Genomic DNA, 24969 nt, shown 5'->3' with positions numbered 1-24969 from the left:
TGTGTTTTAATGCTGTGTTGATTCGATTATGAAACAAAGAAGAGAAACTGTCAGCTGCGATGGCCGAGTGGTTAAGGCGTTGGACCTGAAATCCAATGGGATATTCCCGCACAGGTTCGAACCCTGTTCGCAGCGTTTTACACTTTGCCTATAAGGTGTGTTTTAATGCCGTCTTCGTGCGACAATGAAACAAAGAAGCGAAACTGTCAGCTGCGATGGCCGAGTGGTTAAGGCGTTGGACTTGAAATCCAATGGGATATTCTCGCACAGGTTCGAACCCTGTTCGCAGCGTTTTGTCTATTCTTATAGGTGTGTTTTAATGCTGTGTTGATTCGATTATGAAACAAAGAAGAGAAACTGTCAGCTGCGATGGCGGAGTGGTTAAGGCGTTGGACTAAAAATCTAATGGGATATTCCCACACAGGTTCGAACCCTGTTCGCAGCGTTTTACACTTTGCCTATAAGGTGTGTTTTAATGCCGTCTTCGTGCGACAATGAAACAAAGAAGCGAAGCTGTCAGCTGCGATGGCCGAGTGGTTAAGGCGTTGGACTTGAAATCCAATGGGATATTCCCGCACAGGTTCGAACCCTGTTCGGAGGGTTTTGCCTATTTTTGTATAGGGGTGTTTTAATGCTGTCTTTATTCGATAATGAAACAAAGAAACGAAATTGTCAGCTGCGATGGCCGAGTGGTTAAGGCGTTGGACTCGAAATCCAATGGGATATTCCCGCACAGGTTCGAACCCTGTTCGCAACGTTTTGCCTATTTTTGTATAGGGGTGTTTTAATGCTGTCTTTATTCGATAATGAAACAAAGAAACGAAATTGTCAGCTGCGATGGCCGAGTGGTTAAGGCGTTGGACTTGAAATCCAATGGGATATTCCCTCACAGGTTCGAACCCTGTTCGCAGCGTTTTACACTTTGCCTATAAGGTGTGTTTTAATGCCGTCTTCGTTCGACAATGAAACAAAGAAACGCAAATGTCAGCTGCGATGGCCGAGTGGTTAAGGCGTTGGACTTGAAATCCAATGGGATATTCCCTCACAGGTTCGAACCCTGTTCGCAGCGTTTTGTCTATTTTTATAGGTGTGTTTTAATGCTGTGTTGATTCGATTATGAAACAAAGAAGAGAAACTGTCAGCTGCGATGGCCGAGTGGTTAAGGCGTTGGACTTGAAATCCAATGGGATATTCCCGCACAGGTTCGAACCCTGTTCGCAGCGTTTTACACTTTGCCTATAAGGTGTGTTTTCATGCCGTCGTCGTGCGACAATGAAACGAAGAAGCGAAACTGTCAGCTGCGATGGCCGAGTGGTTAAGGCGTTGGACTTGAAATCCAATGGGATATTCCCGCACAGGTTCGAACCCTGTTCGCAGCGTTTTACACTTTGCCTACATAAGGTGTGTTTTAATGCCGTCTTCGTTCGACAATGAAACAAAGAAGCGAAACTGTCAGCTGCGATGGCCGAGTGGTTAAGGCGTTGGACTTGAAATCCAATGGGATATTCCCGCACAGGTTCGAACAATGTTCGCAGCGTTTTGCCTATTTTTGTATAGGGGTGTTTTAATGCTGTCTTTATTCGATAATGAAACAAAGAAACGAAATTGTCAGCTGCGATGGCCGAGTGGTTAAGGCGTTGGACTTGAAATCCAATGGGATATTCCCGCACGCAGGTTCGAACCCTGTTCGCAGCGTTTTGCCTATTTTTGTACAGGGGTGTTTTAATGCTGTCTTTATTCGATAATGAAACAAAAAAACGAAACTGTCAGCTGCGATGGCCGAGTGGTTAAGGCGTTGGACTTGAAATCCAATGGGATATTCCCGCACAGGTTCGAACCCTGTTCGCAGCGTTTTACACTTTACCTATAAGGTGTGTTTTAATGCCGTCTTCGTGCGACAATGAAACAAAGAAGCGAAGCTGTCAGCTGCGATGGCCGAGTGGTTAAGGCGTTGGACTTGAAATCCAATGGGATATTCCCGCACAGGTTCGAACCCTGTTCGGAGGGTTTTGCCTATTTTTGTATAGGGGTGTTTTAATGCTGTCTTTATTCGATAATGAAACAAAGAAACGAAATTGTCAGCTGCGATGGCCGAGTGGTTAAGGCGTTGGACTTGAAATCCAATGGGATATTCCCTCACAGGTTCGAACCCTGTTCGCAGCGTTTTACACTTTGCCTATACGGTGTGTTTTAATGCCGTCTTCGTGCGACAATGAAACAAAGAAGCGAAACTGTCAGCTGCGATGGCCGAGTGGTTAAGGCGTTGGACTTGAAATCCAATGGGATATTCCCGCACAGGTTCGAACCCTGTTCGCAGCGTTTTGTCTATTCTTATAGGTGTGTTTTAATGCTGTGTTGATTCGATTATGAAACAAAGAAGAGAAACTGTCAGCTGCGATGACGGAGTGGTTAAGGCGTTGGACTAAAAATCTAATGGGATATTCCCACACAGGTTCGAACCCTGTTCGCAGCGTTTTACACTTTGCCTATAAGGTGTGTTTTAATGCCGTCTTCGTGCGACAATGAAACAAAGAAGCGAAGCTGTCAGCTGCGATGGCCGAGTGGTTAAGGCGTTGGACTTGAAATCCAATGGGATATTCCCGCACAGGTTCGAACCCTGTTCGGAGGGTTTTGCCTATTTTTGTATAGGGGTGTTTTAATGCTGTCTTTATTCGATAATGAAACAAAGAAACGAAATTGTCAGCTGCGATGGCCGAGTGGTTAAGGCGTTGGACTCGAAATCCAATGGGATATTCCCGCACAGGTTCGAACCCTGTTCGCAGCGTTTTGCCTATTTTTGTACAGGGGTGTTTTAATGCTGTCTTTATTCGATAATGAAACAAAGAAACGAAATTGTCAGCTGCGATGGCCGAGTGGTTAAGGCGTTGGACTTGAAATCCAATGGGATATTCCCTCACAGGTTCGAACCCTGTTCGCAGCGTTTTACACTTTGCCTATAAGGTGTGTTTTAATGCCGTCTTCGTTCGACAATGAAACAAAGAAACGCAAATGTCACCTGCGATGGCCGAGTGGTTAAGGCGTTGGACTTGAAATCCAATGGGATATTCCCTCACAGGTTCGAACCCTGTTCGCAGCGTTTTGTCTATTTTATAGGTGTGTTTTAATGCTGTGTTGATTCGATTATGAAACAAAGAAGAGAAACTGTCAGCTGCGATGGCCGAGTGGTTAAGGCGTTGGACTTGAAATCCAATGGGATATTCCCGCACAGGTTCGAACCCTGTTCGCAGCGTTTTACACTTTGCCTATAAGGTGTGTTTTCATGCCGTCGTCGTGCGACAATGAAACGAAGAAGCGAAACTGTCAGCTGCGATGGCCGAGTGGTTAAGGCGTTGGACTTGAAATCCAATGGGATATTCCCGCACAGGTTCGAACCCTGTTCGCAGCGTTTTACACTTTGCCTACATAAGGTGTGTTTTAATGCCGTCTTCGTTCGACAATGAAACAAAGAAGCGAAACTGTCAGCTGCGATGGCCGAGTGGTTAAGGCGTTGGACTTGAAATCCAATGGGATATTCCCGCACAGGTTCGAACAATGTTCGCAGCGTTTTGCCTATTTTTGTATAGGGGTGTTTTAATGCTGTCTTTATTCGATAATGAAACAAAGAAACGAAATTGTCAGCTGCGATGGCCGAGTGGTTAAGGCGTTGGACTTGAAATCCAATGGGATATTCCCGCACGCAGGTTCGAACCCTGTTCGCAGCGTTTTGCCTATTTTTGTACAGGGGTGTTTTAATGCTGTCTTTATTCGATAATGAAACAAAGAAACGAAACTGTCAGCTGCGATGGCCGAGTGGTTAAGGCGTTGGACTTGAAATCCAATGGGATATTCCCGCACAGGTTCGAACCCTGTTCGCAGCGTTTTACACTTTGCCTATAAGGTGTGTTTTAATGCCGTCTTCGTGCGACAATGAAACAAAGAAGCGAAGCTGTCAGCTGCGATGGCCGAGTGGTTAAGGCGTTGGACTTGAAATCCAATGGGATATTCCCGCACAGGTTCGAACCCTGTTCGGAGGGTTTTGCCTATTTTTGTATAGGGGTGTTTTAATGCTGTCTTTATTCGACAATGAAACAAAGAAACGAAATTGTCAGCTGCGATGGCCGAGTGGTTAAGGCGTTGGACTTGAAATCCAATGGGATATTCCCTCACAGGTTCGAACCCTGTTCGCAGCGTTTTACACTTTGCCTATACGGTGTGTTTTAATGCCGTCTTCGTTCGACAATGAAACAAAGAAACCCAAATGTCAGCTGCGATGGCCGAGTGGTTAAGGCGTTGGACTTGAAATCCAATGGGATATTCCCTCACAGGTTCGAACCCTGTTCGCAGCGTTTTGCCTATTTTTGTAGGTGTGTTTTAATACTGTCTGTATTCCATAATGAAACAAAGAAACGAAACTGTCAGCTGCGATGGCCGAGTGCTTAAGGCGTTGGACTTGAAATCCAATGGGATATTCCCGCACAGGTTCGAACCCTGTTCGCAGCGTTTTGCCTATTTTTGTAGGTGTGTTTTAATGCTGTCTTTATTCGACAATGAACGAAGAAACGAAATTGTCAGCTGCGATGGCCGAGTGGTTAAGGCTATGGACTTGAAATCCAATGGGATATTCCCGCACAGGTTCGAACCCTGTTCGCAGCGTTTTGTCTATTTTTATAGGTGTGTTTTAATGCTGTGTTGATTCGATTATGAAACAAAGAAGAGAAACTGTCAGCTGCGATGGCCGAGTGGTTAAGGCTATGGACTTGAAATCCAATGGGATATTCCCGCACAGGTTCGAACCCTGTTCGCAGCGTTTTGCCTATTTTTGTAGGTGTGTTTTAATGCTATCTTTATTCGATAATGAAACAAAGAAACGAAACTGTCAGCTGCGATGGCCGAGTGGTTAAGGCTATGGACTTGAAATCCAATGGGATATTCCCGCACAGGTTCGAACCCTGTTCGCAGCGTTTTGCCTATTTTTGTACAGGGGTGTTTTAATGCTGTCTTTATTCGATAATGAAACAAAGAAACGAAACTGTCAGCTGCGATGGCCGAGTGGTTAAGGCGTTGGACTTGAAATCCAATGGGATATTCCCGCACAGGTTCGAACCCTGTTCGCAGCGTTTTACACTTTGCCTATAAGGTGTGTTTTAATGCCGTCTTCGTGCGACAATGAAACAAAGAAGCGAAGCTGTCAGCTGCGATGGCCGAGTGGTTAAGGCGTTGGACTTGAAATCCAATGGGATATTCCCGCACAGGTTCGAACCCTGTTCGGAGGGTTTTGCCTATTTTTGTATAGGGGTGTTTTAATGCTGTCTTTATTCGATAATGAAACAAAGAAACGAAATTGTCAGCTGCGATGGCCGAGTGGTTAAGTCGTTGGACTCGAAATCCAATGGGATATTCCCGCACAGGTTCGAACCCTGTTCGCAGCGTTTTGCCTATTTTTGTATAGGGGTGTTTTAATGCTGTCTTTATTCGATAATGAAACAAAGAAACGAAATTGTCAGCTGCGATGGCCGAGTGGTTAAGGCGTTGGACTTGAAATCCAATGGGATATTCCCTCACAGGTTCGAACCCTGTTCGCAGCGTTTTACACTTTGCCTATACGGTGTGTTTTAATGCCGTCTTCGTTCGACAATGAAACAAAGAAACGCAAATGTCAGCTGCGATGGCCGAGTGGTTAAGGCTATGGACTTGAAATCCAATGGGATATTCCCTCACAGGTTCGAACCCTGTTCGCAGCGTTTTGTCTATTTTTATAGGTGTGTTTTAATGCTGTGTTGATTCGATTATGAAACAAAGAAGAGAAACTGTCAGCTGCGATGGCCGAGTGGTTAAGGCGTTGGACTTGAAATCCAATGGGATATTCCCGCACAGGTTCGAACCCTGTTCGCAGCGTTTTACACTTTGCCTATAAGGTGTGTTTTCATGCCGTCGTCGTTCGACAATGAAACAAAGAAGCGAAACTGTCAGCTGCGATGGCCGAGTGGTTAAGTCGTTGGACTCGAAATCCAATGGGATATTCCCGCACAGGTTCGAACCCTGTTCGCAGCGTTTTGCCTATTTTTGTATAGGGGTGTTTTAATGCTGTCTTTATTCGATAATGAAACAAAGAAACGAAATTGTCAGCTGCGATGGCCGAGTGGTTAAGGCGTTGGACTTGAAATCCAATGGGATATTCCCGCACAGGTTCGAACCCTGTTCGCAGCGTTTTACACTTTGCCTATAAGGTGTGTTTTAATGCCGTCTTCGTGCGACAACGAAACAAAGAAGCGAAGCTGTCAGCTGCGATGGCCGAGTGGTTAAGGCGTTGGACTTGAAATCCAATGGGATATTCCCGCACAGGTTCGAACCCTGTTCGCAGCGTTTTACACTTTGCCTATAAGGTGTGTTTTAATGCCGTCTTCGTTCGACAATGAAACAAAGAAACGCAAATGTCAGCTACGATGGCCGAGTGGTTAAGGCGTTGGACTTGAAATCCAATGGGATATTCCCTCACAGGTTCGAACCCTGTTCGCAGCGTTTTGACTATTTTTATAGGTGTGTTTTAATGCTGTGTTGATTCGATAATGAAACGAAGTACCGAAATTGTCAGCTGCGATGGCCGAGTGGTTAAGGCGTTGGACTTAAAATCCAATGGGATATTCCCTCACAGGTTCGAACCCTGTTCGCAGCGTTTTGTCTATTTTTATAGGTGTGTTTTAATGCTGTGTTGATTCGATTATGAAACAAAGAAGAGAAACTGTCAGCTGCGATGGCCGAGTGGTTAAGGCGTTGGACTTGAAATCCAATGGGATATTCCCGCACAGGTTCGAACCCTGTTCGCAGCGTTTTACACTTTGCCTATAAGGTGTGTTTTCATGCCGTCGTCGTTCGACAATGAAACAAAGAAGCGAAACTGTCAGCTGCGATGGCCGAGTGGTTAAGTCGTTGGACTCGAAATCCAATGGGATATTCCCGCACAGGTTCGAACCCTGTTCGCAGCGTTTTGCCTATTTTTGTATAGGGGTGTTTTAATGCTGTCTTTATTCGATAATGAAACAAAGAAACGAAATTGTCAGCTGCGATGGCCGAGTGGTTAAGGCGTTGGACTTGAAATCCAATGGGATATTCCCGCACAGGTTCGAACCCTGTTCGCAGCGTTTTACACTTTGCCTATAAGGTGTGTTTTAATGCCGTCTTCGTGCGACAACGAAACAAAGAAGCGAAGCTGTCAGCTGCGATGGCCGAGTGGTTAAGGCGTTGGACTTGAAATCCAATGGGATATTCCCGCACAGGTTCGAACCCTGTTCGCAGCGTTTTACACTTTGCCTATAAGGTGTGTTTTAATGCCGTCTTCGTTCGACAATGAAACAAAGAAACGCAAATGTCAGCTACGATGGCCGAGTGGTTAAGGCGTTGGACTTGAAATCCAATGGGATATTCCCTCACAGGTTCGAACCCTGTTCGCAGCGTTTTGACTATTTTTATAGGTGTGTTTTAATGCTGTGTTGATTCGATAATGAAACGAAGTACCGAAATTGTCAGCTGCGATGGCCGAGTGGTTAAGGCGTTGGACTTAAAATCCAATGGGATATTCCCGAACAGGTTCGCACCCTGTTCGCAGCGTTTTACACTTTGCTGATTTTTGTAGATGAGATTTAATGCTGTCTTCATTCGATAATGAAACAAATAAGCGAAACTGTCAGCTGCGATGGCCGAGTGGTTAAGGCGTTGGACTCGAAATCCAATGGGATATTCCGCACAGGTTCGAACCCTGTTCGCATGGTTTTGCCTGTTTTTGTATAGGGGTGTTTTAATGCTGTCTTCATTCGATAATGAAACAAAGAAACGAAATTGTCAGCTGCGATGGCCGAGTGGTTAAGGCGTTGGACTCGAAATCCAATGGGATATTCCCGCACAGGTTCGAACCCTGTTCGCAGCGTTTTGACTATTTTTATAGGTGTGTTTTAATGCTGTGTTGATTCGATAATGAAACGAAGTACCGAAATTGTCAGCTGCGATGGCCGAGTGGTTAAGGCGTTGGACTTAAAATCCAATGGGATATTCCCGAACAGGTTCGCACCCTGTTCGCAGCGTTTTACACTTTGCTGATTTTTGTAGATGAGATTTAATGCTGTCTTCATTCGATAATGAAACAAATAAGCGAAACTGTCAGCTGCGATGGCCGAGTGGTTAAGGCGTTGGACTCGAAATCCAATGGGATATTCCGCACAGGTTCGAACCCTGTTCGCAGCGTTTTGCCTATTTTTGTAGGTGTGTTTTAATGCTGTATTTATTTGATTATGAAACAAAGAAACGAAAACGTCAGCTGCGATGGCCGAGTGGTTAAGGCGTTGGACTCGAAATCCAATGGGATATTCCCGCACAGGTTCGAACCCTGTTCGCAGCGTTTTATACTTTGCCTATATAAGGTGTGTTTTAATGCCGTCTTCGTTCGACAATGAAACAAAGAAGCGAAACTGTCAGCTGCGATGGCCGAGTGGTTAAGGCGTTGGACTCGAAATCCAATGGGATATTCCCGCACAGGTTCGAACCCTGTTCGCAGCGTTTTGCCTATTTTTGTACAGGGGTGTTTTAATGCTGTCTTTATTCGATAATGAAACAAAGAAACGAAACTGTCAGCTGCGATGGCCGAGTGGTTAAGGCGTTGGACTTGAAATCCAATGGGATATTCCCGCACAGGTTCGAACCCTGTTCGCAGCGTTTTACACTTTGCCTATAAGGTGTGTTTTAATGACGTCTTCGTGCGACAATGAAACAAAGAAGCGAAGCTGTCAGCTGCGATGGCCGAGTGGTTAAGGCGTTGGACTTGAAATCCAATGGGATATTCCCGCACAGGTTCGAACCCTGTTCGGAGGGTTTTGCCTATTTTTGTATAGGGGTGTTTTAATGCTGTCTTTATTCGATAATGAAACAAAGAAACGAAATTGTCAGCTGCGATGGCCGAGTGGTTAAGGCGTTGGACTTGAAATCCAATGGGATATTCCCGCACAGGTTCGAACCCTGTTCGCAGCGTTTTACACTTTGCCTATAAGGTGTGTTTTAATGCCGTCTTCGTTCGACAATGAAACAAAGAAACGCAAATGTCAGCTACGATGGCCGAGTGGTTAAGGCGTTGGACTTGAAATCCAATGGGATATTCCCTCACAGGTTCGAACCCTGTTCGCAGCGTTTTGACTATTTTTATAGGTGTGTTTTAATGCTGTGTTGATTCGATAATGAAACGAAGTACCGAAATTGTCAGCTGCGATGGCCGAGTGGTTAAGGCGTTGGACTTAAAATCCAATGGGATATTCCCTCACAGGTTCGAACCCTGTTCGCAGCGTTTTGTCTATTTTTATAGGTGTGTTTTAATGCTGTGTTGATTCGATTATGAAACAAAGAAGAGAAACTGTCAGCTGCGATGGCCGAGTGGTTAAGGCGTTGGACTTGAAATCCAATGGGATATTCCCGCACAGGTTCGAACCCTGTTCGCAGCGTTTTACACTTTGCCTATAAGGTGTGTTTTCATGCCGTCGTCGTTCGACAATGAAACAAAGAAGCGAAACTGTCAGCTGCGATGGCCGAGTGGTTAAGTCGTTGGACTCGAAATCCAATGGGATATTCCCGCACAGGTTCGAACCCTGTTCGCAGCGTTTTGCCTATTTTTGTATAGGGGTGTTTTAATGCTGTCTTTATTCGATAATGAAACAAAGAAACGAAATTGTCAGCTGCGATGGCCGAGTGGTTAAGGCGTTGGACTTGAAATCCAATGGGATATTCCCGCACAGGTTCGAACCCTGTTCGCAGCGTTTTACACTTTGCCTATAAGGTGTGTTTTAATGCCGTCTTCGTGCGACAACGAAACAAAGAAGCGAAGCTGTCAGCTGCGATGGCCGAGTGGTTAAGGCGTTGGACTTGAAATCCAATGGGATATTCCCGCACAGGTTCGAACCCTGTTCGCAGCGTTTTACACTTTGCCTATAAGGTGTGTTTTAATGCCGTCTTCGTTCGACAATGAAACAAAGAAACGCAAATGTCAGCTACGATGGCCGAGTGGTTAAGGCGTTGGACTTGAAATCCAATGGGATATTCCCTCACAGGTTCGAACCCTGTTCGCAGCGTTTTGACTATTTTTATAGGTGTGTTTTAATGCTGTGTTGATTCGATAATGAAACGAAGTACCGAAATTGTCAGCTGCGATGGCCGAGTGGTTAAGGCGTTGGACTTAAAATCCAATGGGATATTCCCGAACAGGTTCGCACCCTGTTCGCAGCGTTTTACACTTTGCTGATTTTTGTAGATGAGATTTAATGCTGTCTTCATTCGATAATGAAACAAATAAGCGAAACTGTCAGCTGCGATGGCCGAGTGGTTAAGGCGTTGGACTCGAAATCCAATGGGATATTCCGCACAGGTTCGAACCCTGTTCGCATGGTTTTGCCTGTTTTTGTATAGGGGTGTTTTAATGCTGTCTTCATTCGATAATGAAACAAAGAAACGAAATTGTCAGCTGCGATGGCCGAGTGGTTAAGGCGTTGGACTCGAAATCCAATGGGATATTCCCGCACAGGTTCGAACCCTGTTCGCAGCGTTTTGACTATTTTTATAGGTGTGTTTTAATGCTGTGTTGATTCGATAATGAAACGAAGTACCGAAATTGTCAGCTGCGATGGCCGAGTGGTTAAGGCGTTGGACTTAAAATCCAATGGGATATTCCCGAACAGGTTCGCACCCTGTTCGCAGCGTTTTACACTTTGCTGATTTTTGTAGATGAGATTTAATGCTGTCTTCATTCGATAATGAAACAAATAAGCGAAACTGTCAGCTGCGATGGCCGAGTGGTTAAGGCGTTGGACTCGAAATCCAATGGGATATTCCGCACAGGTTCGAACCCTGTTCGCAGCGTTTTGCCTATTTTTGTAGGTGTGTTTTAATGCTGTATTTATTTGATTATGAAACAAAGAAACGAAAACGTCAGCTGCGATGGCCGAGTGGTTAAGGCGTTGGACTCGAAATCCAATGGGATATTCCCGCACAGGTTCGAACCCTGTTCGCAGCGTTTTATACTTTGCCTATATAAGGTGTGTTTTAATGCCGTCTTCGTTCGACAATGAAACAAAGAAGCGAAACTGTCAGCTGCGATGGCCGAGTGGTTAAGGCGTTGGACTCGAAATCCAATGGGATATTCCCGCACAGGTTCGAACCCTGTTCGCAGCGTTTTGCCTATTTTTGTACAGGGGTGTTTTAATGCTGTCTTTATTCGATAATGAAACAAAGAAACGAAACTGTCAGCTGCGATGGCCGAGTGGTTAAGGCGTTGGACTTGAAATCCAATGGGATATTCCCGCACAGGTTCGAACCCTGTTCGCAGCGTTTTACACTTTGCCTATAAGGTGTGTTTTAATGACGTCTTCGTGCGACAATGAAACAAAGAAGCGAAGCTGTCAGCTGCGATGGCCGAGTGGTTAAGGCGTTGGACTTGAAATCCAATGGGATATTCCCGCACAGGTTCGAACCCTGTTCGGAGGGTTTTGCCTATTTTTGTATAGGGGTGTTTTAATGCTGTCTTTATTCGATAATGAAACAAAGAAACGAAATTGTCAGCTGCGATGGCCGAGTGGTTAAGGCGTTGGACTTGAAATCCAATGGGATATTCCCTCACAGGTTCGAACCCTGTTCGCAGCGTTTTACACTTTGCCTATAAGGTGTGTTTTCATGCCGTCGTCGTTCGACAATGAAACAAAGAAGCGAAACTGTCAGCTGCGATGGCCGAGTGGTTAAGTCGTTGGACTCGAAATCCAATGGGATATTCCCGCACAGGTTCGAACCCTGTTCGCAGCGTTTTGCCTATTTTTGTATAGGGGTGTTTTAATGCTGTCTTTATTCGATAATGAAACAAAGAAACGAAATTGTCAGCTGCGATGGCCGAGTGGTTAAGGCGTTGGACTTGAAATCCAATGGGATATTCCCGCACAGGTTCGAACCCTGTTCGCAGCGTTTTACACTTTGCCTATAAGGTGTGTTTTAATGCCGTCTTCGTGCGACAACGAAACAAAGAAGCGAAGCTGTCAGCTGCGATGGCCGAGTGGTTAAGGCGTTGGACTTGAAATCCAATGGGATATTCCCGCACAGGTTCGAACCCTGTTCGCAGCGTTTTACACTTTGCCTATAAGGTGTGTTTTAATGCCGTCTTCGTTCGACAATGAAACAAAGAAACGCAAATGTCAGCTACGATGGCCGAGTGGTTAAGGCGTTGGACTTGAAATCCAATGGGATATTCCCTCACAGGTTCGAACCCTGTTCGCAGCGTTTTGACTATTTTTATAGGTGTGTTTTAATGCTGTGTTGATTCGATAATGAAACGAAGTACCGAAATTGTCAGCTGCGATGGCCGAGTGGTTAAGGCGTTGGACTTAAAATCCAATGGGATATTCCCGAACAGGTTCGCACCCTGTTCGCAGCGTTTTACACTTTGCTGATTTTTGTAGATGAGATTTAATGCTGTCTTCATTCGATAATGAAACAAATAAGCGAAACTGTCAGCTGCGATGGCCGAGTGGTTAAGGCGTTGGACTCGAAATCCAATGGGATATTCCGCACAGGTTCGAACCCTGTTCGCATGGTTTTGCCTGTTTTTGTATAGGGGTGTTTTAATGCTGTCTTCATTCGATAATGAAACAAAGAAACGAAATTGTCAGCTGCGATGGCCGAGTGGTTAAGGCGTTGGACTCGAAATCCAATGGGATATTCCCGCACAGGTTCGAACCCTGTTCGCAGCGTTTTGACTATTTTTATAGGTGTGTTTTAATGCTGTGTTGATTCGATAATGAAACGAAGTACCGAAATTGTCAGCTGCGATGGCCGAGTGGTTAAGGCGTTGGACTTGAAATCCAATGGGATATTCCCGAACAGGTTCGCACCCTGTTCGCAGCGTTTTACACTTTGCTGATTTTTGTAGATGAGATTTAATGCTGTCTTCATTCGATAATGAAACAAATAAGCGAAACTGTCAGCTGCGATGGCCGAGTGGTTAAGGCGTTGGACTCGAAATCCAATGGGATATTCCGCACAGGTTCGAACCCTGTTCGCAGCGTTTTGCCTATTTTTGTAGGTGTGTTTTAATGCTGTATTTATTTGATTATGAAACAAAGAAACGAAAACGTCAGCTGCGATGGCCGAGTGGTTAAGGCGTTGGACTCGAAATCCAATGGGATATTCCCGCACAGGTTCGAACCCTGTTCGCAGCGTTTTATACTTTGCCTATATAAGGTGTGTTTTAATGCCGTCTTCGTTCGACAATGAAACAAAGAAGCGAAACTGTCAGCTGCGATGGCCGAGTGGTTAAGGCGTTGGACTCGAAATCCAATGGGATATTCCCGCACAGGTTCGAACCCTGTTCGCAGCGTTTTGCCTATTTTTGTACAGGGGTGTTTTAATGCTGTCTTTATTCGATAATGAAACAAAGAAACGAAACTGTCAGCTGCGATGGCCGAGTGGTTAAGGCGTTGGACTTGAAATCCAATGGGATATTCCCGCACAGGTTCGAACCCTGTTCGCAGCGTTTTACACTTTGCCTATAAGGTGTGTTTTAATGCCGTCTTCGTGCGACAATGAAACAAAGAAGCGAAGCTGTCAGCTGCGATGGCCGAGTGGTTAAGGCGTTGGACTTGAAATCCAATGGGATATTCCCGCACAGGTTCGAACCCTGTTCGGAGGGTTTTGCCTATTTTTGTATAGGGGTGTTTTAATGCTGTCTTTATTCGATAATGAAACAAAGAAACGAAATTGTCAGCTGCGATGGCCGAGTGGTTAAGGCGTTGGACTTGAAATCCAATGGGATATTCCCTCACAGGTTCGAACCCTGTTCGCAGCGTTTTACACTTTGCCTATAAGGTGTGTTTTAATGCCGTCTTCGTTCGACAATGAAACAAAGAAACGCAAATGTCAGCTGCGATGGCCGAGTGGTTAAGGCGTTGGACTTGAAATCCAATGGGATATTCCCTCACAGGTTCGAACCCTGTTCGCAGCGTTTTGCCTATTTTTGTAGGTGTGTTTTAATGCTGTCTTTATTCGATTATGAAACAAAGAAGAGAAACTGTCAGCTGCGATGGCCGAGTGGTTAAGGCGTTGGACTCGAAATCCAATGGGATATTCCCGCACAGGTTCGAACCCTGTTCGCAGCGTTTTGACTATTTTTATAGGTGTGTTTTAATGCTGTGTTGATTCGATAATGAAACGAAGTACCGAAATTGTCAGCTGCGATGGCCGAGTGGTTAAGGCGTTGGACTTAAAATCCAATGGGATATTCCCGAACAGGTTCGCACCCTGTTCGCAGCGTTTTACACTTTGCTGATTTTTGTAGATGAGATTTAATGCTGTCTTCATTCGATAATGAAACAAATAAGCGAAACTGTCAGCTGCGATGGCCGAGTGGTTAAGGCGTTGGACTCGAAATCCAATGGGATATTCCGCACAGGTTCGAACCCTGTTCGCATGGTTTTGCCTATTTTTGTATAGGGGTGTTTTAATGCTGTCTTTATTCGATAATGAAACAAAGAAACGAAATTGTCAGCTGCGATGGCCGAGTGGTTAAGGCGTTGGACTCGAAATCCAATGGGATATTCCCGCACAGGTTCGAACCCTGTTCGCAGCGTTTTGACTATTTTTATAGGTGTGTTTTAATGCTGTGTTGATTCGATAATGAAACGAAGTACCGAAATTGTCAGCTGCGATGGCCGAGTGGTTAAGGCGTTGGACTTAAAATCCAATGGGATATTCCCGAACAGGTTCGCACCCTGTTCGCAGCGTTTTACACTTTGCTGATTTTTGTAGATGAGATTTAATGCTGTCTTCATTCGATAATGAAACAAATAAGCGAAACTGTCAGCTGCGATGGCCGAGTGGTTAAGGCGTTGGACTCGAAATCCAATGGGATATTCCGCACAGGTTCGAACCCTGTTCGCAGCGTTTTGCCTATTTTTGTAGGTGTGTTTTAATGCTGTATTTATTTGATTATGAAACAAAGAAACGAAAACGTCAGCTGCGATGGCCGAGTGGTTAAGGCGTTGGACTCGAAATCCAATGGGATATTCCCGCACAGGTTCGAACCCTGTTCGCAGCGTTTTATACTTTGCCTATATAAGGTGTGTTTTAATGCCGTCTTCGTTCGACAATGAAACAAAGAAGCGAAACTGTCAGCTGCGATGGCCGAGTGGTTAAGGCGTTGGACTTGAAATCCAATGGGATATTCCCTCACAGGTTCGAACTCTGTTCGCAGCGTTTTACACTTTGCCTATAAGGTGTGTTTTAATGCCGTCTTCGTTCGACAACGAAACAAAGAAACGCAAATGTCAGCTGCGATGGCCGAGTGGTTAAGGCGTTGGACTTGAAATCCAATGGGATATTCCCTCACAGGTTCGAACCCTGTTCGCAGCGTTTTGCCTATTTTTGTAGGTGTGTTTTAATGCTGTATTTATTCGATTATGAAACAAAGAAGAGAAACTGTCAGCTGCGATGGCCGAGTGCTTAAGGCGTTGGACTCGAAATCCAATGGGATATTCCCGCACGCAGGTTTGAACCCTGTTCGCAGCGTTTTGCCTATTTTTGTAGGTGTGTTTTAATGCTGTGTTGATTCGATTATGAAACAAAGAAGAAAAACTGTCAGCTGCGATGGCCGAGTGGTTAAGGTGTTGGACTCGAAATCCAATGGGATATTCCCGCACAGGTTCGAACCCTGTTCGCAGCGTTTTACACTTTGCCTAGTTTGCAGGTGTGTTTTAATGCTGTCTTCATTCGATAATGAAACAAATAAGCGAAACTGTCAGCTGCGATGGCCGAGTGGTTAAGGCGTTGGACTCGAAATCCAATGGGATATTCCCGCACAGGTTCGAACCCTGTTCGCATCGTTTTGCCTATTTTTGTAGGTGTGTTTTAATGCTGTATTTATTTGATTATGAAACAAAGAAACGAAAACGTCAGCGCGATGGCCGAGTGGTTAAGGCGTTGGACTCGAAATCCAATGGGATATTCCCGCACAGGTTCGAACCCTGTTCGCAGCGTTTTACACTTTGCCTAGTTTGCAGGTGTGTTTTAATGCTGTGTTTATTCGATTATGAAACAAAGAAGAAAAACTGTCAGCTGCGATGGCCGAGTGGTTAAGGTGTTGGACTTGAAATCCAATGGGATATTCCCGCACAGGTTCGAACCCTGTTCGCAGCGTTTTGCCTATTTTCATAGGTGTGTTTTAATGCTGTGTTTATTCGATTATGAAACAAAGAAGAAAAACTGTCAGCTGCGATGGCCGAGTGGTTAAGGTGTTGGACTTGAAATCCAATGGGATATTCCCGCACAGGTTCGAACCCTGTTCGCAGCGTTTTGCACTTTGGCTAATTCTTGGAGATGTGTTTTGAAATTAACTTTATTGGATAATGAAACAAAGAAGCAAAATTGTCAGCCGCGATGGCCGGAAGGTTATGTCGTTGGACTTGAATTCCATGGGATGTTTTTCAATTCGCGCAGCAAAACTTTTTGTCGTTACATTTTTTTGTCTTTTGTCGTAAATATAGGTAAATGAATTTTGTGGTAACTGAAGTCAAATTAGAATTAGTGTAACGGTCTGTAAAAATTTTTCGTGTTTGAATCTACCTTCTTGTTTTCTTTTCGTTCGAAGAGCGGCATTACCCATCCCGTCATTATTTTGTTGATTTTCGTGACATTGTCTTTTGCTGTGTGTACTCTTTCTTCCAAATCTTTGACTTGATCTCGCACATCTTGTATGTAGTCCCATACACCTGTTTTGATTTTTACTCAGTGTCAAATCATTTTTGTAGGAATGGTTCACAAATAAAACCAAAACCAGACGAAAACTAGAGGGGTGGCTTAGCACATATTGCCCATACACTATACCCTATTTTAAAAGATTAATACACTTCCTTTACATATTTTACACTGGGTCCCATATCTTTCACTGTCTTCTATAACCTCGGTTGTTTCTGCGAGCAAAATCTCATGGGTCCCCACACATGCAAAGATGTAGATAATGCATTTCAATAGATAACAATGAGTAAGTTTGGTATTGTTAAGACAAACACAGTGATTGGTACTGTTCATATTTAAATATGCTATATGGAGTACAAACCATTTAAATTAAAAAACTCATTTAAAGGGGGCTGGTAGGATAACTAATGAAGTTTCAACACACACAAACTTAAAAGTAGGAAACCACCATGACTGAATCAATAGTACCGCAAAATATCAGTCCAATCAGCCAACGTTTAAAATTTCAACCACTAGATGTGTTTTGAGCAACAACCGTTAATGTTTCTGACATCAAAGTGCCGTTAACAACCCCCAACTGCCATGGCATAAAAACTTTATTTTTATTTTTATTTTTTTTCTTCTTCACGGGGTTCGAACCCAGGACTCTCCCGGGGACGAATCCCGATCAGGTTTTTTTATGTCTGTATATGGGTCAGGCCCAAGCAACCCACAAAGTCACAAACGAGTAGCATACAACTGGTTGCCCTTGTAAGACTATTGTGCCACAGAAACTTTTGTTTGTGGTGCCCAGTAACATACAAATACGTTTTACACTTTGGGGGCTTGTGGGGTAAATGTTAGGGCTACGGGGTTGAACAGAACAATCGACACCTATAAATGGCATACAAGCTATCCAAATTTTAGCCAATTCTGACATTGTTTACAAACTCACCCCTTTTAGGGGGGTAGCGGGGTAAATACTAGGGTTATCCGGACAAACAAAGTGGGATGCACATCTACATAACTATATCTACCATCTGTATAAGTTTCAGCCACATCCATCAAACATTTGATGGCAAAACGAGTCAGACAAACTTTGGGGAAAAATACCCATTTAGGGGGTTAGCGGGGTAAATACTGGGGTTATCAACAAAAACAAAGTGGGATGCTCATCTACATATCTACATCTACCATCTGTGTAAATTTCATCCAAATCCATCAAACATTTGATGGAAAAACGAGTCGGACAAACTTTGGGGAGAAAAAAAATGAAAGAAAAAAAAAAGAAAAAAAAGAAAGAAATAAACAAACAAACAATTTGAGTAAAATCAATATGTGTCCCCTTCAGGGAAGGGGACACATAATAATAATTGTAACTTGAATATTATTCCTCAAATATTGGGGTATTTTGAAATAGTTTTATCGAAAATCCACTGTGAATTGACAAAATCTTTTGTTTTTGGAAACGGTCAGACATTTAACAAATGGCCTAGTAAATACGGTTTTGGGAATGCAATAATTCAATAAATAACTGATAAGTAATTCTATGTACCGTCGCTTTTCCAAGAAAGGTCTTTTTCAGCTTTCGTCATGTAATCATCAATAGTGCTCAACTGACCCTCGATCAACGGATATTCCACGTCAAGTATACTTGTTCGGACCTACAACGAAAAACATTTAATTTGTAATTTGTTTTTTTGCAACAAATCACTGGAAATTGTATAATGTGTTTTTTCATGTTTACTAATCGATTTTTGGTGTAGTTTATCAGTGTATTTTACTTTCCTGAGCAAAATATCTAAAAAGTATGATAGCCCAAAAACACACAAACAGGGCTTAAACAAAAGTTCAAATTGTTTCTGTGAAAACAAAAAAATGTTTGTATCGGGAAACTATAAGTGTAGTCTTTTCCCTTTGTAGTGATTGGACTTGGGTATGGAACTGTAATTTATTCATCACCTTGTTGTACCACTGCTGGGTAAGGTCGAGATTGGCGACAAACTGTCGAAATGATTCCTTGGCGCCGAAAATCTTTGATGCTTCCTCAGGGATGTCTTCACTGTCGCCCACGTCCAAATATTTCACTTCACGCAAGACGCTCACCAACTGTACATAAACACTATGCTTTAAAATCTTCACAATGTTTAATAGGTTTGGCTTTTAGATATGTTGTGTACTTTAATAGCATATGTGGAACACTCAAAAGTATGGGCCACATTAAGTAGTTTAGTAGGGCACTGTTTCCCACTCTAGCATAACATGAAGTGGTAATAAGTAAGTTGCAACACTCTGCTAATAATTTGCAAATTCTCATAAATCAGTCAACTTGCACTTGGATTTTCGCGTATGTTTACTATCATTCTCTTCATATACTAAATAGCGAACGTTTGACTTAAAATGGTTATTGCACCTGTGGATTAAAGTTAATAGTGACAAGCTTTGTATCTGCGTTTCTTGTGATGAGAGGTTGGCTGAGGTTGTACTGTGAACGTTCATCAACAGACGCTGTCCACTGCTTGTAAATATCGTCTTCGAACCTACAATCCAAAAATCACAAAGTCACCGGTTATGAAAAAAATATGATAGGAAACTTGACGGCCCCCAAAAATGCACACACGGGGCCCTTAAATTTGTATCGTCAAATGGTTACAATTTCCCTGTGGCCAACAGGCCGAGGGTTTTGGATTCCAGTCCAACCTTAATCCTAAAGTTTAGTTTAAAGTAAAACCTGATGGTAATGGAGCCAAATTGCAAGTTAACTACTTCAAGCAAGCTTCAAACTGTTTCTCCCACGGGTATTAAACTAAAACAACTTGAGAGCAGAGGATGTTGTGTTTTTGTATGGTCAAGTTCAAAACTTACTCTTTGAGCAACTTCATCATCTGTGTGTACTTCATCTCCATGATTCTGCCTTCTTCAGATTCCATAATTCTGTGCGACAAATTAAATTACAAGATTTTGTCTCGCAATAAAGTGGGTCCGGTAATAGTCAGTGTCAATTTAAAAAAATCAGCTTTTTTACAATGCACCACTGGACACAATAACTTACGGATGTGTAACGTGTCGGAAGTTGTTGTAGGGAATTTGGATGCGATCGCGCAACTCTTTTGACCACTTGATGGCCCCAGCGACTGGTGGCATGTTTTTGTTCACAGGAAAATAACCTGCAAAAATGGAGAGCGTATATACCTATACACTATCGTTGTACATTATACTCTTAAGCACAATCCAAAATTATTTGTGTCTCAAAATATTAGCTTTGAAAGAATTGCAACATTAAATATCATGCTTCAATTTTTTTGCTATTGCAACAGTGTGTAAGATTTTTTCCAAAGCTTACCATCCTCACTCTTTCCTCTTTCAATTTGTCTGTCGTAGATGATCTTCGCTTGATCAAGTTCACGGTGAAACATGGCAAGAAGTAGCGGGTACTTGGGAAGCATGTCGTTCCGGATGAGGTCTCTGCAAGTAACGTGACCAAACAACAGCTATTTAACTGTAAGTGCTAAAACCGTTCAAACGCTGTGTTGTGATTTTCTAATTTCTAATTCACAAGTTTAGAAGAAGCAAGCAAAATTTTCACCACAACCTCGGCACTAAATATATTCGCTGAGTTTGGTAATGTTGGCCATTTGTTTTATTATCAAAATTTTAAACAAACACAAATACCGTTTGTACTTCACGTTAAAGATGAAAGGTGCATTTTTGTACCTGTCAAGCAGAGAAGAAAACATGGCAACAAGTTTGAATGCTGATTCAGTGGAAGGACAATCGTCGAAGGCTTGTGACACAATCGAACCCAAGCGCCGGTCGATGTCTGCTATCCGACCCTTGAAATTGTCGAAGTCATCGAAGAAACACTGCCCAATTAAAAACAACCTCAAATTTCAATGCAGTTAAATTTAGCATTAGGTCTTTGACCGTTTAAAGCTCTAATATATTTAATATATTATTTTACTTTTATTATAATTTCGATTCGGTGATTTATGTTTAATGCAATTTCTTTTTCCATCAACGCTATAGTCCACAAACACAAAGTCCAGAAGAAACCGTCAAAATCAATAACTGCCAGGTGTCAGCGGACTTTTAAGCTGTCCAAAAGTTCAACCTGCCTATAAGTTGAAACATAAGTAGGGGCGAGGTAGCAAACCTTATTTGATGGATCAAGTGGGTCGTATTTAAGGTCACTGAAGACTTTGAAGAGTGTGTTGAATTCTTCAAACAAGGCTTCGACCTGTCCACTGAGCGCCGCCCCTTTCACGCCCCCAAATTCAATCTTCTCCAGCTTGAGCATATCTCGCGCGTCTTTGAAGACGCTCTGTGAAAACATACGGTACATAAGAAAAATACTGCAACATTATGTAACATTTTTTTCTATCCGCTGACCCTGTACAAAACGCATTGGTGTAATCTTGGAATAACAATGATTATTCTGAAATATTCCGAGGGCGATTTCTAACCGTTTTGTTTCTACTCGAACTCAAGGACAAGACAAGCAATCAATTTATTTTGACTGTTATATCCACAACACGTTCAGAATTTTAACCACAGTATCAATAATCATACCAAGTTGCTAAAAAAACAGCAAAAGGCGCTTAGGTTAGACCCTATAAGTTCCACTGTTATAGTTTGTCAGAATACTAGTGTTTTTTAATGTGCCTAAACACGATCACGTTGTGTCAGAGGAGAGTGTGGTCTGTGAGTTTGTTCGAGTAATGTAATTATATTTGGCAACTTTTCGGTGGACACGAGTGTTACAGGCGTCATTTTTTTACATAGTTGTCTTAGGTTTAGCTATACAACAGTTGGTATTTACTTTACTCGCGCTCTGTGTTCTTACCATGATATCTACAAGTCTGCTTGCGAAACTGTCAAACCTGGCGAACACGATACTGCTCTCAAAATCCCAAAGCACAACTTCTCTGCCCATTCCTTCAAAGTAGGTTTCCAACTTTTCTTTGTGTTCTTGGTATGATGCTCTGAAAACGGTTTTTTTAGTATGTTAGTTAATGTGACTTGATAGTTTGAAACGGCAGAACCCAGTTACCTGAAATTTTGCAGCACTTTGTTTGCAGCGGCGACTTTCTCCAAGACTTCGTCGACTTCCGACTTAAACAAATCTTCTGGATTGAGGTAGGTTCGGCACTGTTACGATAAAATAATACAGTAAGTTTAACTGCAATAGTGTGGTTTCTTCTCATATTTAGGAATAAAGTATTCTATCCCTTTTTACTATCGAAGTATTGAGTTTGGGAGCAGAAATAATCAAATTCAAAAAATCTCTAGGTACTCCAGAATATTTACCGTAAATACTGCTATAAATCACTTTTTGCTATTTTTAAGAGATGTTACAGAGACTCATTCCACGTACTTGACTAATGAAGAGGTTGCAGACTTCCTGCAGTAGCACTATGAGGCGTGTAGGTGTGCTGTAGTACTTGCTGTGCGCCCATAGCTTGCAAACGGTCTCAAATAGTGGACGGATGTAAAGTTGGAATTCATTGAATTCGCGTTCCTCCAGATCTTCAACAATCCATTTGATCGATTTAAGGTGATGATGGATGTCCTCTGCTTCGTTAACTCCTACAATATCAAACAACAAGTCGTGGATCTATTGTAACACACAGTGGTGCTGGCAGTTTAGATCAACGAACGTCAGGCAAAAAGATAACACATCAGCCGAGCTACTGGAAAACAAAGGTACGGTGGACGAAATTCAATTGCAGTAACAGTTCCCATAACTTCTGTCACTCGATCAAAATGTATGCTCGCTATGGCTTGTTAAAAGCATTCATTTCGATAAAACTGTTAGGAATTGCATGGATCCATACTACAATATACACATATACAACTTACCAGCCAATACATCTTTAAACATCTTTTGAAACGAAGGATAGTAACTACTTTGTACACGACGCAAAATCTCAGACATCGTTTTCACTTTGGGCATTTTAAGCTGCAAAAACGAACCAACAAATTACTTTCAAACCATTTTTTAACTATCATCTCATATTCTGTAAAGTCAATAACCTGATCATAAATGCACTTGAGGTTTTCGTAGCGGTCGGCCCAGAACGTCAGCTCAGTGGTGGGGAGCGGGTTCAGGCCTTGAAGAAGGGGTTCAGATGAGTCGCGTTTCAGGACATCGCGAACCTGATGGCTCCACTCGATCACCACCGACTCCAATGTGTGTAGAACTTGTCGATCGATCATATTTTCCCTAAAAATATGCCCATAATAACATCTTTTTAATTGTGAATAATATTTTATTGGCATTTTGTAGATGTTAACGTACTTTGGTTTTTCTTCGACTGGTTCCTCCTCCTGAATTTTTTCTGTGCCGGGCGGCAAAGGCAGCAAAGTTTTGCCCTTGACCTGCAAATAAATAAAAAAATGGATACACAACTTAGAATAAGCATAAGAATCCAATGTGAGAACGAGTCGATCTCATTACCTGTCCGGACACGACAAAAACGTTGCTTTTCAGCTTATGCACGTGACGCAACACGTCACCGGATACCACGTGGGGCCAAGTGTCATGATTTCGATCGTTGGACAACAAAGGAACGACGACCTGACAAAACATAAAGCAACGTTTCTAAGTTAGGTTCGTGGACCTTCTGCAGAAGCAATAATAGCCAATGTATGTCGCTGTTTATATGAGAGTAAGAAGATTTTGCAATCCTTTTGTAGAAACGTTGGGTTTCATCCAAGCATCAGTTTTTGTATTGTAGAGAGTCCTACCGTATAAGGGCTTCGGCAATCAAACTTGAGAGCCAACGTGGTTCGTTGTGGCCGCTGCGGGAGTCCTTAAAGCGGCGCTGACAAGGCAAAGTTATTTCACAACGAAGGCAAGTTTGGACGAAACATGGCCTATCTCTGTAGCTCTTCCACTAACTTAGTTTTTAAATTTATTATCGGACATTATTTGACTTTATAGATCAATCGCACTGTACAATCCATATAGGAGATAATATTTCACAAATAAAGCATTTTTATTATACTGGTATAAAACTGTAGTGTTACTGCGAACAATTCGTGATAGAAGTCGTTGTGTTTATGAAGCATGTTTGGATAGGTTGATCTGCAGACAAAGAACCCAGACATACGGCCCGATGCTTCCTTTGTAACAACAAAACACACAAGTTCATTGGTCCGCCGCCTCAATGCAGAAAGTTGCCATTGCGCGGTTCTTTTGTAAATTAACCTTTCCGCTCTCCTGTCGTGTCGGCGACAAAACAAATAATGGCAAGCGATTTATCGCGGGGATAACCGATCAGCAAAGATTTGTATTGCACTTCCTGTAGTTCATGGCAACGGTAAACATGCTGAGTGATGTGTGTTGGGTATTTTTAATGAGCCTGCTGTGTACGCATGCCATAAACACTATCACGCCTCATAAACTTTATATGGTACCTGCTTTTACCTTAAATTTTTGTAACCATCTTAACATCAAAGGGTTCGTGATACAATAATGAAAGTAGTTGCTGACACTTTAATGCTACATATGTTCACCATAACAGAACAGAAGTGTAAAAATAAACGAAAGTTACCCGGTTCACCAGCCAGTAATGAGATAGTTATGAGGCCATAAATAACGCGGTTTAAACTTTAAAGTACTTACATCGTCGACCAATGAGGACATTTGGTCGAGAGGGGCATAGGACAAATCTCCGAACAAGAGTTGCGATTGAATGCTGTCTGGCGCAATCGTTTCTCTACTCCTTTTCACAAAATAAACCGCCTTAGTTTTTCCAGTGAGAGGAAAATCCCCACTTGGCACAAGTAAGCCGCCCTGGTTAAGACCAAGTATGAGCAGAACATTGTCTGATTTGTCAAAAAACTCCTGAATGAAGATCTTCTGCTCTTCGACGCCAATGCATTTCTGCCATTTGTCCGGCTTTAGTTTTAATGTCCTCAACGCATATTCCGAGATAAACGTATATCGCTTATCACCATCAGTTTCCCCCATGTTCTACAACAACTCTGCACACGCAGACTAAATTAGCTAACACAAATTCCTACATTTAGAAACAAAAACAAAATAAACCTCAGACCAACCATATTGAATGAAACACGTATGGTTTCTGATTTGTTACTAGCTACTAATACTTCATAAGGTACGTCGTCTGTACAACACCAGAGAAAGACAAGAAGACGAAAGCCAACAAACGTGAATGCCTCACATATGTCTGTCAATTTTCGACCTTAGAAACTCCCACAATGAAG

The 24969-nt window shown here is 42.8% G+C and overlaps 1 protein-coding gene and 98 non-coding genes across 99 annotated transcripts in view; 98 read left to right on the top strand and 1 right to left on the bottom strand.

The window, feature by feature from the left end:
* LOC145212703 (dynein beta chain, ciliary-like) overlaps positions 1–24751 on the bottom strand; it is a 96756-nt gene extending 72005 nt beyond the window's left edge. The window contains exons 1-17 of the mRNA XM_080080928.1: positions 24365–24751; positions 23195–23314; positions 23036–23115; positions 22771–22960; positions 22597–22696; positions 22112–22323; positions 21788–21885; positions 21581–21719; positions 20891–21058; positions 20452–20600; positions 20081–20202; positions 19790–19904; positions 19603–19671; positions 19151–19277; positions 18700–18846; positions 18293–18401; positions 16627–16772 (exon numbers count right to left, since the gene is read on the bottom strand). Coding sequence (XP_079937054.1) covers positions 16627–16772; positions 18293–18401; positions 18700–18846; positions 19151–19277; positions 19603–19671; positions 19790–19904; positions 20081–20202; positions 20452–20600; positions 20891–21058; positions 21581–21719; positions 21788–21885; positions 22112–22323; positions 22597–22696; positions 22771–22960; positions 23036–23115; positions 23195–23314; positions 24365–24712 — 2439 coding nt within the window. The 5' untranslated portion in view covers positions 24713–24751. The remainder of the gene's footprint in view (positions 1–16626; positions 16773–18292; positions 18402–18699; positions 18847–19150; positions 19278–19602; positions 19672–19789; positions 19905–20080; positions 20203–20451; positions 20601–20890; positions 21059–21580; positions 21720–21787; positions 21886–22111; positions 22324–22596; positions 22697–22770; positions 22961–23035; positions 23116–23194; positions 23315–24364) is intronic.
* Positions 54–135, top strand: Trnas-uga (transfer RNA serine (anticodon UGA)). The gene has a single exon. It is a non-coding gene; the product is annotated as a tRNA-Ser (tRNA).
* Positions 210–291, top strand: Trnas-uga (transfer RNA serine (anticodon UGA)). The gene has a single exon. It is a non-coding gene; the product is annotated as a tRNA-Ser (tRNA).
* Positions 364–445, top strand: Trnaf-aaa (transfer RNA phenylalanine (anticodon AAA)). Its single transcript has one exon. It is a non-coding gene; the product is annotated as a tRNA-Phe (tRNA).
* Trnas-uga (transfer RNA serine (anticodon UGA)) lies at positions 520–601 on the top strand. Its single transcript has one exon. It is a non-coding gene; the product is annotated as a tRNA-Ser (tRNA).
* On the top strand, positions 676–757 carry Trnas-cga (transfer RNA serine (anticodon CGA)). Its single transcript has one exon. It is a non-coding gene; the product is annotated as a tRNA-Ser (tRNA).
* On the top strand, positions 832–913 carry Trnas-uga (transfer RNA serine (anticodon UGA)). The gene has a single exon. It is a non-coding gene; the product is annotated as a tRNA-Ser (tRNA).
* Trnas-uga (transfer RNA serine (anticodon UGA)) lies at positions 988–1069 on the top strand. The gene has a single exon. It is a non-coding gene; the product is annotated as a tRNA-Ser (tRNA).
* Trnas-uga (transfer RNA serine (anticodon UGA)) lies at positions 1142–1223 on the top strand. The gene has a single exon. It is a non-coding gene; the product is annotated as a tRNA-Ser (tRNA).
* Trnas-uga (transfer RNA serine (anticodon UGA)) lies at positions 1298–1379 on the top strand. Its single transcript has one exon. It is a non-coding gene; the product is annotated as a tRNA-Ser (tRNA).
* On the top strand, positions 1456–1537 carry Trnas-uga (transfer RNA serine (anticodon UGA)). The gene has a single exon. It is a non-coding gene; the product is annotated as a tRNA-Ser (tRNA).
* On the top strand, positions 1612–1695 carry Trnas-uga (transfer RNA serine (anticodon UGA)). Its single transcript has one exon. It is a non-coding gene; the product is annotated as a tRNA-Ser (tRNA).
* Trnas-uga (transfer RNA serine (anticodon UGA)) lies at positions 1770–1851 on the top strand. Its single transcript has one exon. It is a non-coding gene; the product is annotated as a tRNA-Ser (tRNA).
* On the top strand, positions 1926–2007 carry Trnas-uga (transfer RNA serine (anticodon UGA)). Its single transcript has one exon. It is a non-coding gene; the product is annotated as a tRNA-Ser (tRNA).
* On the top strand, positions 2082–2163 carry Trnas-uga (transfer RNA serine (anticodon UGA)). The gene has a single exon. It is a non-coding gene; the product is annotated as a tRNA-Ser (tRNA).
* Positions 2238–2319, top strand: Trnas-uga (transfer RNA serine (anticodon UGA)). The gene has a single exon. It is a non-coding gene; the product is annotated as a tRNA-Ser (tRNA).
* On the top strand, positions 2392–2473 carry Trnaf-aaa (transfer RNA phenylalanine (anticodon AAA)). The gene has a single exon. It is a non-coding gene; the product is annotated as a tRNA-Phe (tRNA).
* On the top strand, positions 2548–2629 carry Trnas-uga (transfer RNA serine (anticodon UGA)). Its single transcript has one exon. It is a non-coding gene; the product is annotated as a tRNA-Ser (tRNA).
* Trnas-cga (transfer RNA serine (anticodon CGA)) lies at positions 2704–2785 on the top strand. Its single transcript has one exon. It is a non-coding gene; the product is annotated as a tRNA-Ser (tRNA).
* Trnas-uga (transfer RNA serine (anticodon UGA)) lies at positions 2860–2941 on the top strand. The gene has a single exon. It is a non-coding gene; the product is annotated as a tRNA-Ser (tRNA).
* On the top strand, positions 3016–3097 carry Trnas-uga (transfer RNA serine (anticodon UGA)). Its single transcript has one exon. It is a non-coding gene; the product is annotated as a tRNA-Ser (tRNA).
* Positions 3169–3250, top strand: Trnas-uga (transfer RNA serine (anticodon UGA)). The gene has a single exon. It is a non-coding gene; the product is annotated as a tRNA-Ser (tRNA).
* Positions 3325–3406, top strand: Trnas-uga (transfer RNA serine (anticodon UGA)). The gene has a single exon. It is a non-coding gene; the product is annotated as a tRNA-Ser (tRNA).
* Positions 3483–3564, top strand: Trnas-uga (transfer RNA serine (anticodon UGA)). Its single transcript has one exon. It is a non-coding gene; the product is annotated as a tRNA-Ser (tRNA).
* Trnas-uga (transfer RNA serine (anticodon UGA)) lies at positions 3639–3722 on the top strand. Its single transcript has one exon. It is a non-coding gene; the product is annotated as a tRNA-Ser (tRNA).
* Positions 3797–3878, top strand: Trnas-uga (transfer RNA serine (anticodon UGA)). Its single transcript has one exon. It is a non-coding gene; the product is annotated as a tRNA-Ser (tRNA).
* Trnas-uga (transfer RNA serine (anticodon UGA)) lies at positions 3953–4034 on the top strand. The gene has a single exon. It is a non-coding gene; the product is annotated as a tRNA-Ser (tRNA).
* On the top strand, positions 4109–4190 carry Trnas-uga (transfer RNA serine (anticodon UGA)). The gene has a single exon. It is a non-coding gene; the product is annotated as a tRNA-Ser (tRNA).
* Trnas-uga (transfer RNA serine (anticodon UGA)) lies at positions 4265–4346 on the top strand. Its single transcript has one exon. It is a non-coding gene; the product is annotated as a tRNA-Ser (tRNA).
* On the top strand, positions 4419–4500 carry Trnas-uga (transfer RNA serine (anticodon UGA)). The gene has a single exon. It is a non-coding gene; the product is annotated as a tRNA-Ser (tRNA).
* Positions 4572–4653, top strand: Trnas-uga (transfer RNA serine (anticodon UGA)). Its single transcript has one exon. It is a non-coding gene; the product is annotated as a tRNA-Ser (tRNA).
* Positions 4726–4807, top strand: Trnas-uga (transfer RNA serine (anticodon UGA)). Its single transcript has one exon. It is a non-coding gene; the product is annotated as a tRNA-Ser (tRNA).
* On the top strand, positions 4880–4961 carry Trnas-uga (transfer RNA serine (anticodon UGA)). The gene has a single exon. It is a non-coding gene; the product is annotated as a tRNA-Ser (tRNA).
* Trnas-uga (transfer RNA serine (anticodon UGA)) lies at positions 5036–5117 on the top strand. Its single transcript has one exon. It is a non-coding gene; the product is annotated as a tRNA-Ser (tRNA).
* On the top strand, positions 5192–5273 carry Trnas-uga (transfer RNA serine (anticodon UGA)). Its single transcript has one exon. It is a non-coding gene; the product is annotated as a tRNA-Ser (tRNA).
* Positions 5348–5429, top strand: Trnas-cga (transfer RNA serine (anticodon CGA)). The gene has a single exon. It is a non-coding gene; the product is annotated as a tRNA-Ser (tRNA).
* Trnas-uga (transfer RNA serine (anticodon UGA)) lies at positions 5504–5585 on the top strand. The gene has a single exon. It is a non-coding gene; the product is annotated as a tRNA-Ser (tRNA).
* Trnas-uga (transfer RNA serine (anticodon UGA)) lies at positions 5660–5741 on the top strand. The gene has a single exon. It is a non-coding gene; the product is annotated as a tRNA-Ser (tRNA).
* Positions 5814–5895, top strand: Trnas-uga (transfer RNA serine (anticodon UGA)). Its single transcript has one exon. It is a non-coding gene; the product is annotated as a tRNA-Ser (tRNA).
* On the top strand, positions 5970–6051 carry Trnas-cga (transfer RNA serine (anticodon CGA)). Its single transcript has one exon. It is a non-coding gene; the product is annotated as a tRNA-Ser (tRNA).
* Trnas-uga (transfer RNA serine (anticodon UGA)) lies at positions 6126–6207 on the top strand. Its single transcript has one exon. It is a non-coding gene; the product is annotated as a tRNA-Ser (tRNA).
* Trnas-uga (transfer RNA serine (anticodon UGA)) lies at positions 6282–6363 on the top strand. Its single transcript has one exon. It is a non-coding gene; the product is annotated as a tRNA-Ser (tRNA).
* Trnas-uga (transfer RNA serine (anticodon UGA)) lies at positions 6438–6519 on the top strand. The gene has a single exon. It is a non-coding gene; the product is annotated as a tRNA-Ser (tRNA).
* Trnal-uaa (transfer RNA leucine (anticodon UAA)) lies at positions 6592–6673 on the top strand. Its single transcript has one exon. It is a non-coding gene; the product is annotated as a tRNA-Leu (tRNA).
* Positions 6746–6827, top strand: Trnas-uga (transfer RNA serine (anticodon UGA)). The gene has a single exon. It is a non-coding gene; the product is annotated as a tRNA-Ser (tRNA).
* Trnas-cga (transfer RNA serine (anticodon CGA)) lies at positions 6902–6983 on the top strand. Its single transcript has one exon. It is a non-coding gene; the product is annotated as a tRNA-Ser (tRNA).
* Positions 7058–7139, top strand: Trnas-uga (transfer RNA serine (anticodon UGA)). The gene has a single exon. It is a non-coding gene; the product is annotated as a tRNA-Ser (tRNA).
* Trnas-uga (transfer RNA serine (anticodon UGA)) lies at positions 7214–7295 on the top strand. Its single transcript has one exon. It is a non-coding gene; the product is annotated as a tRNA-Ser (tRNA).
* Positions 7370–7451, top strand: Trnas-uga (transfer RNA serine (anticodon UGA)). The gene has a single exon. It is a non-coding gene; the product is annotated as a tRNA-Ser (tRNA).
* Positions 7685–7767, top strand: Trnas-cga (transfer RNA serine (anticodon CGA)). Its single transcript has one exon. It is a non-coding gene; the product is annotated as a tRNA-Ser (tRNA).
* On the top strand, positions 7840–7921 carry Trnas-cga (transfer RNA serine (anticodon CGA)). The gene has a single exon. It is a non-coding gene; the product is annotated as a tRNA-Ser (tRNA).
* Trnas-cga (transfer RNA serine (anticodon CGA)) lies at positions 8155–8235 on the top strand. Its single transcript has one exon. It is a non-coding gene; the product is annotated as a tRNA-Ser (tRNA).
* On the top strand, positions 8308–8389 carry Trnas-cga (transfer RNA serine (anticodon CGA)). Its single transcript has one exon. It is a non-coding gene; the product is annotated as a tRNA-Ser (tRNA).
* On the top strand, positions 8466–8547 carry Trnas-cga (transfer RNA serine (anticodon CGA)). Its single transcript has one exon. It is a non-coding gene; the product is annotated as a tRNA-Ser (tRNA).
* Positions 8622–8703, top strand: Trnas-uga (transfer RNA serine (anticodon UGA)). Its single transcript has one exon. It is a non-coding gene; the product is annotated as a tRNA-Ser (tRNA).
* On the top strand, positions 8778–8859 carry Trnas-uga (transfer RNA serine (anticodon UGA)). Its single transcript has one exon. It is a non-coding gene; the product is annotated as a tRNA-Ser (tRNA).
* Trnas-uga (transfer RNA serine (anticodon UGA)) lies at positions 8934–9015 on the top strand. Its single transcript has one exon. It is a non-coding gene; the product is annotated as a tRNA-Ser (tRNA).
* Positions 9090–9171, top strand: Trnas-uga (transfer RNA serine (anticodon UGA)). The gene has a single exon. It is a non-coding gene; the product is annotated as a tRNA-Ser (tRNA).
* Positions 9244–9325, top strand: Trnal-uaa (transfer RNA leucine (anticodon UAA)). Its single transcript has one exon. It is a non-coding gene; the product is annotated as a tRNA-Leu (tRNA).
* Trnas-uga (transfer RNA serine (anticodon UGA)) lies at positions 9398–9479 on the top strand. Its single transcript has one exon. It is a non-coding gene; the product is annotated as a tRNA-Ser (tRNA).
* On the top strand, positions 9554–9635 carry Trnas-cga (transfer RNA serine (anticodon CGA)). The gene has a single exon. It is a non-coding gene; the product is annotated as a tRNA-Ser (tRNA).
* Trnas-uga (transfer RNA serine (anticodon UGA)) lies at positions 9710–9791 on the top strand. Its single transcript has one exon. It is a non-coding gene; the product is annotated as a tRNA-Ser (tRNA).
* Positions 9866–9947, top strand: Trnas-uga (transfer RNA serine (anticodon UGA)). Its single transcript has one exon. It is a non-coding gene; the product is annotated as a tRNA-Ser (tRNA).
* Positions 10022–10103, top strand: Trnas-uga (transfer RNA serine (anticodon UGA)). Its single transcript has one exon. It is a non-coding gene; the product is annotated as a tRNA-Ser (tRNA).
* On the top strand, positions 10337–10419 carry Trnas-cga (transfer RNA serine (anticodon CGA)). The gene has a single exon. It is a non-coding gene; the product is annotated as a tRNA-Ser (tRNA).
* On the top strand, positions 10492–10573 carry Trnas-cga (transfer RNA serine (anticodon CGA)). Its single transcript has one exon. It is a non-coding gene; the product is annotated as a tRNA-Ser (tRNA).
* Positions 10807–10887, top strand: Trnas-cga (transfer RNA serine (anticodon CGA)). Its single transcript has one exon. It is a non-coding gene; the product is annotated as a tRNA-Ser (tRNA).
* On the top strand, positions 10960–11041 carry Trnas-cga (transfer RNA serine (anticodon CGA)). Its single transcript has one exon. It is a non-coding gene; the product is annotated as a tRNA-Ser (tRNA).
* On the top strand, positions 11118–11199 carry Trnas-cga (transfer RNA serine (anticodon CGA)). Its single transcript has one exon. It is a non-coding gene; the product is annotated as a tRNA-Ser (tRNA).
* On the top strand, positions 11274–11355 carry Trnas-uga (transfer RNA serine (anticodon UGA)). The gene has a single exon. It is a non-coding gene; the product is annotated as a tRNA-Ser (tRNA).
* Positions 11430–11511, top strand: Trnas-uga (transfer RNA serine (anticodon UGA)). The gene has a single exon. It is a non-coding gene; the product is annotated as a tRNA-Ser (tRNA).
* Trnas-uga (transfer RNA serine (anticodon UGA)) lies at positions 11586–11667 on the top strand. The gene has a single exon. It is a non-coding gene; the product is annotated as a tRNA-Ser (tRNA).
* Trnas-cga (transfer RNA serine (anticodon CGA)) lies at positions 11742–11823 on the top strand. Its single transcript has one exon. It is a non-coding gene; the product is annotated as a tRNA-Ser (tRNA).
* Positions 11898–11979, top strand: Trnas-uga (transfer RNA serine (anticodon UGA)). The gene has a single exon. It is a non-coding gene; the product is annotated as a tRNA-Ser (tRNA).
* Trnas-uga (transfer RNA serine (anticodon UGA)) lies at positions 12054–12135 on the top strand. The gene has a single exon. It is a non-coding gene; the product is annotated as a tRNA-Ser (tRNA).
* Trnas-uga (transfer RNA serine (anticodon UGA)) lies at positions 12210–12291 on the top strand. The gene has a single exon. It is a non-coding gene; the product is annotated as a tRNA-Ser (tRNA).
* Trnas-cga (transfer RNA serine (anticodon CGA)) lies at positions 12525–12607 on the top strand. The gene has a single exon. It is a non-coding gene; the product is annotated as a tRNA-Ser (tRNA).
* Trnas-cga (transfer RNA serine (anticodon CGA)) lies at positions 12680–12761 on the top strand. The gene has a single exon. It is a non-coding gene; the product is annotated as a tRNA-Ser (tRNA).
* On the top strand, positions 12834–12915 carry Trnas-uga (transfer RNA serine (anticodon UGA)). The gene has a single exon. It is a non-coding gene; the product is annotated as a tRNA-Ser (tRNA).
* Positions 12995–13075, top strand: Trnas-cga (transfer RNA serine (anticodon CGA)). The gene has a single exon. It is a non-coding gene; the product is annotated as a tRNA-Ser (tRNA).
* Positions 13148–13229, top strand: Trnas-cga (transfer RNA serine (anticodon CGA)). Its single transcript has one exon. It is a non-coding gene; the product is annotated as a tRNA-Ser (tRNA).
* On the top strand, positions 13306–13387 carry Trnas-cga (transfer RNA serine (anticodon CGA)). The gene has a single exon. It is a non-coding gene; the product is annotated as a tRNA-Ser (tRNA).
* Positions 13462–13543, top strand: Trnas-uga (transfer RNA serine (anticodon UGA)). Its single transcript has one exon. It is a non-coding gene; the product is annotated as a tRNA-Ser (tRNA).
* On the top strand, positions 13618–13699 carry Trnas-uga (transfer RNA serine (anticodon UGA)). Its single transcript has one exon. It is a non-coding gene; the product is annotated as a tRNA-Ser (tRNA).
* On the top strand, positions 13774–13855 carry Trnas-uga (transfer RNA serine (anticodon UGA)). The gene has a single exon. It is a non-coding gene; the product is annotated as a tRNA-Ser (tRNA).
* Trnas-uga (transfer RNA serine (anticodon UGA)) lies at positions 13930–14011 on the top strand. The gene has a single exon. It is a non-coding gene; the product is annotated as a tRNA-Ser (tRNA).
* Trnas-cga (transfer RNA serine (anticodon CGA)) lies at positions 14084–14165 on the top strand. Its single transcript has one exon. It is a non-coding gene; the product is annotated as a tRNA-Ser (tRNA).
* On the top strand, positions 14399–14481 carry Trnas-cga (transfer RNA serine (anticodon CGA)). Its single transcript has one exon. It is a non-coding gene; the product is annotated as a tRNA-Ser (tRNA).
* Trnas-cga (transfer RNA serine (anticodon CGA)) lies at positions 14554–14635 on the top strand. Its single transcript has one exon. It is a non-coding gene; the product is annotated as a tRNA-Ser (tRNA).
* Positions 14869–14949, top strand: Trnas-cga (transfer RNA serine (anticodon CGA)). The gene has a single exon. It is a non-coding gene; the product is annotated as a tRNA-Ser (tRNA).
* Trnas-cga (transfer RNA serine (anticodon CGA)) lies at positions 15022–15103 on the top strand. Its single transcript has one exon. It is a non-coding gene; the product is annotated as a tRNA-Ser (tRNA).
* Positions 15180–15261, top strand: Trnas-uga (transfer RNA serine (anticodon UGA)). Its single transcript has one exon. It is a non-coding gene; the product is annotated as a tRNA-Ser (tRNA).
* Positions 15336–15417, top strand: Trnas-uga (transfer RNA serine (anticodon UGA)). Its single transcript has one exon. It is a non-coding gene; the product is annotated as a tRNA-Ser (tRNA).
* Trnas-cga (transfer RNA serine (anticodon CGA)) lies at positions 15490–15573 on the top strand. Its single transcript has one exon. It is a non-coding gene; the product is annotated as a tRNA-Ser (tRNA).
* Trnas-cga (transfer RNA serine (anticodon CGA)) lies at positions 15646–15727 on the top strand. Its single transcript has one exon. It is a non-coding gene; the product is annotated as a tRNA-Ser (tRNA).
* Positions 15806–15887, top strand: Trnas-cga (transfer RNA serine (anticodon CGA)). Its single transcript has one exon. It is a non-coding gene; the product is annotated as a tRNA-Ser (tRNA).
* Positions 15960–16040, top strand: Trnas-cga (transfer RNA serine (anticodon CGA)). Its single transcript has one exon. It is a non-coding gene; the product is annotated as a tRNA-Ser (tRNA).
* Positions 16119–16200, top strand: Trnas-uga (transfer RNA serine (anticodon UGA)). The gene has a single exon. It is a non-coding gene; the product is annotated as a tRNA-Ser (tRNA).
* On the top strand, positions 16273–16354 carry Trnas-uga (transfer RNA serine (anticodon UGA)). Its single transcript has one exon. It is a non-coding gene; the product is annotated as a tRNA-Ser (tRNA).
* Positions 24752–24969: the final 218 nt, after the last annotated feature.

The sequence above is a fragment of the Phallusia mammillata genome, chromosome 2 (genome assembly GCF_965637545.1).
Source record: "Phallusia mammillata chromosome 2, kaPhaMamm4.hap1.1, whole genome shotgun sequence".
NCBI lineage: Eukaryota > Metazoa > Chordata > Ascidiacea > Phlebobranchia > Ascidiidae > Phallusia > Phallusia mammillata.
The sequence above is the reverse complement of the archived record's forward strand: the minus strand, read 5'-3'. Positions and strand labels throughout refer to the sequence as shown.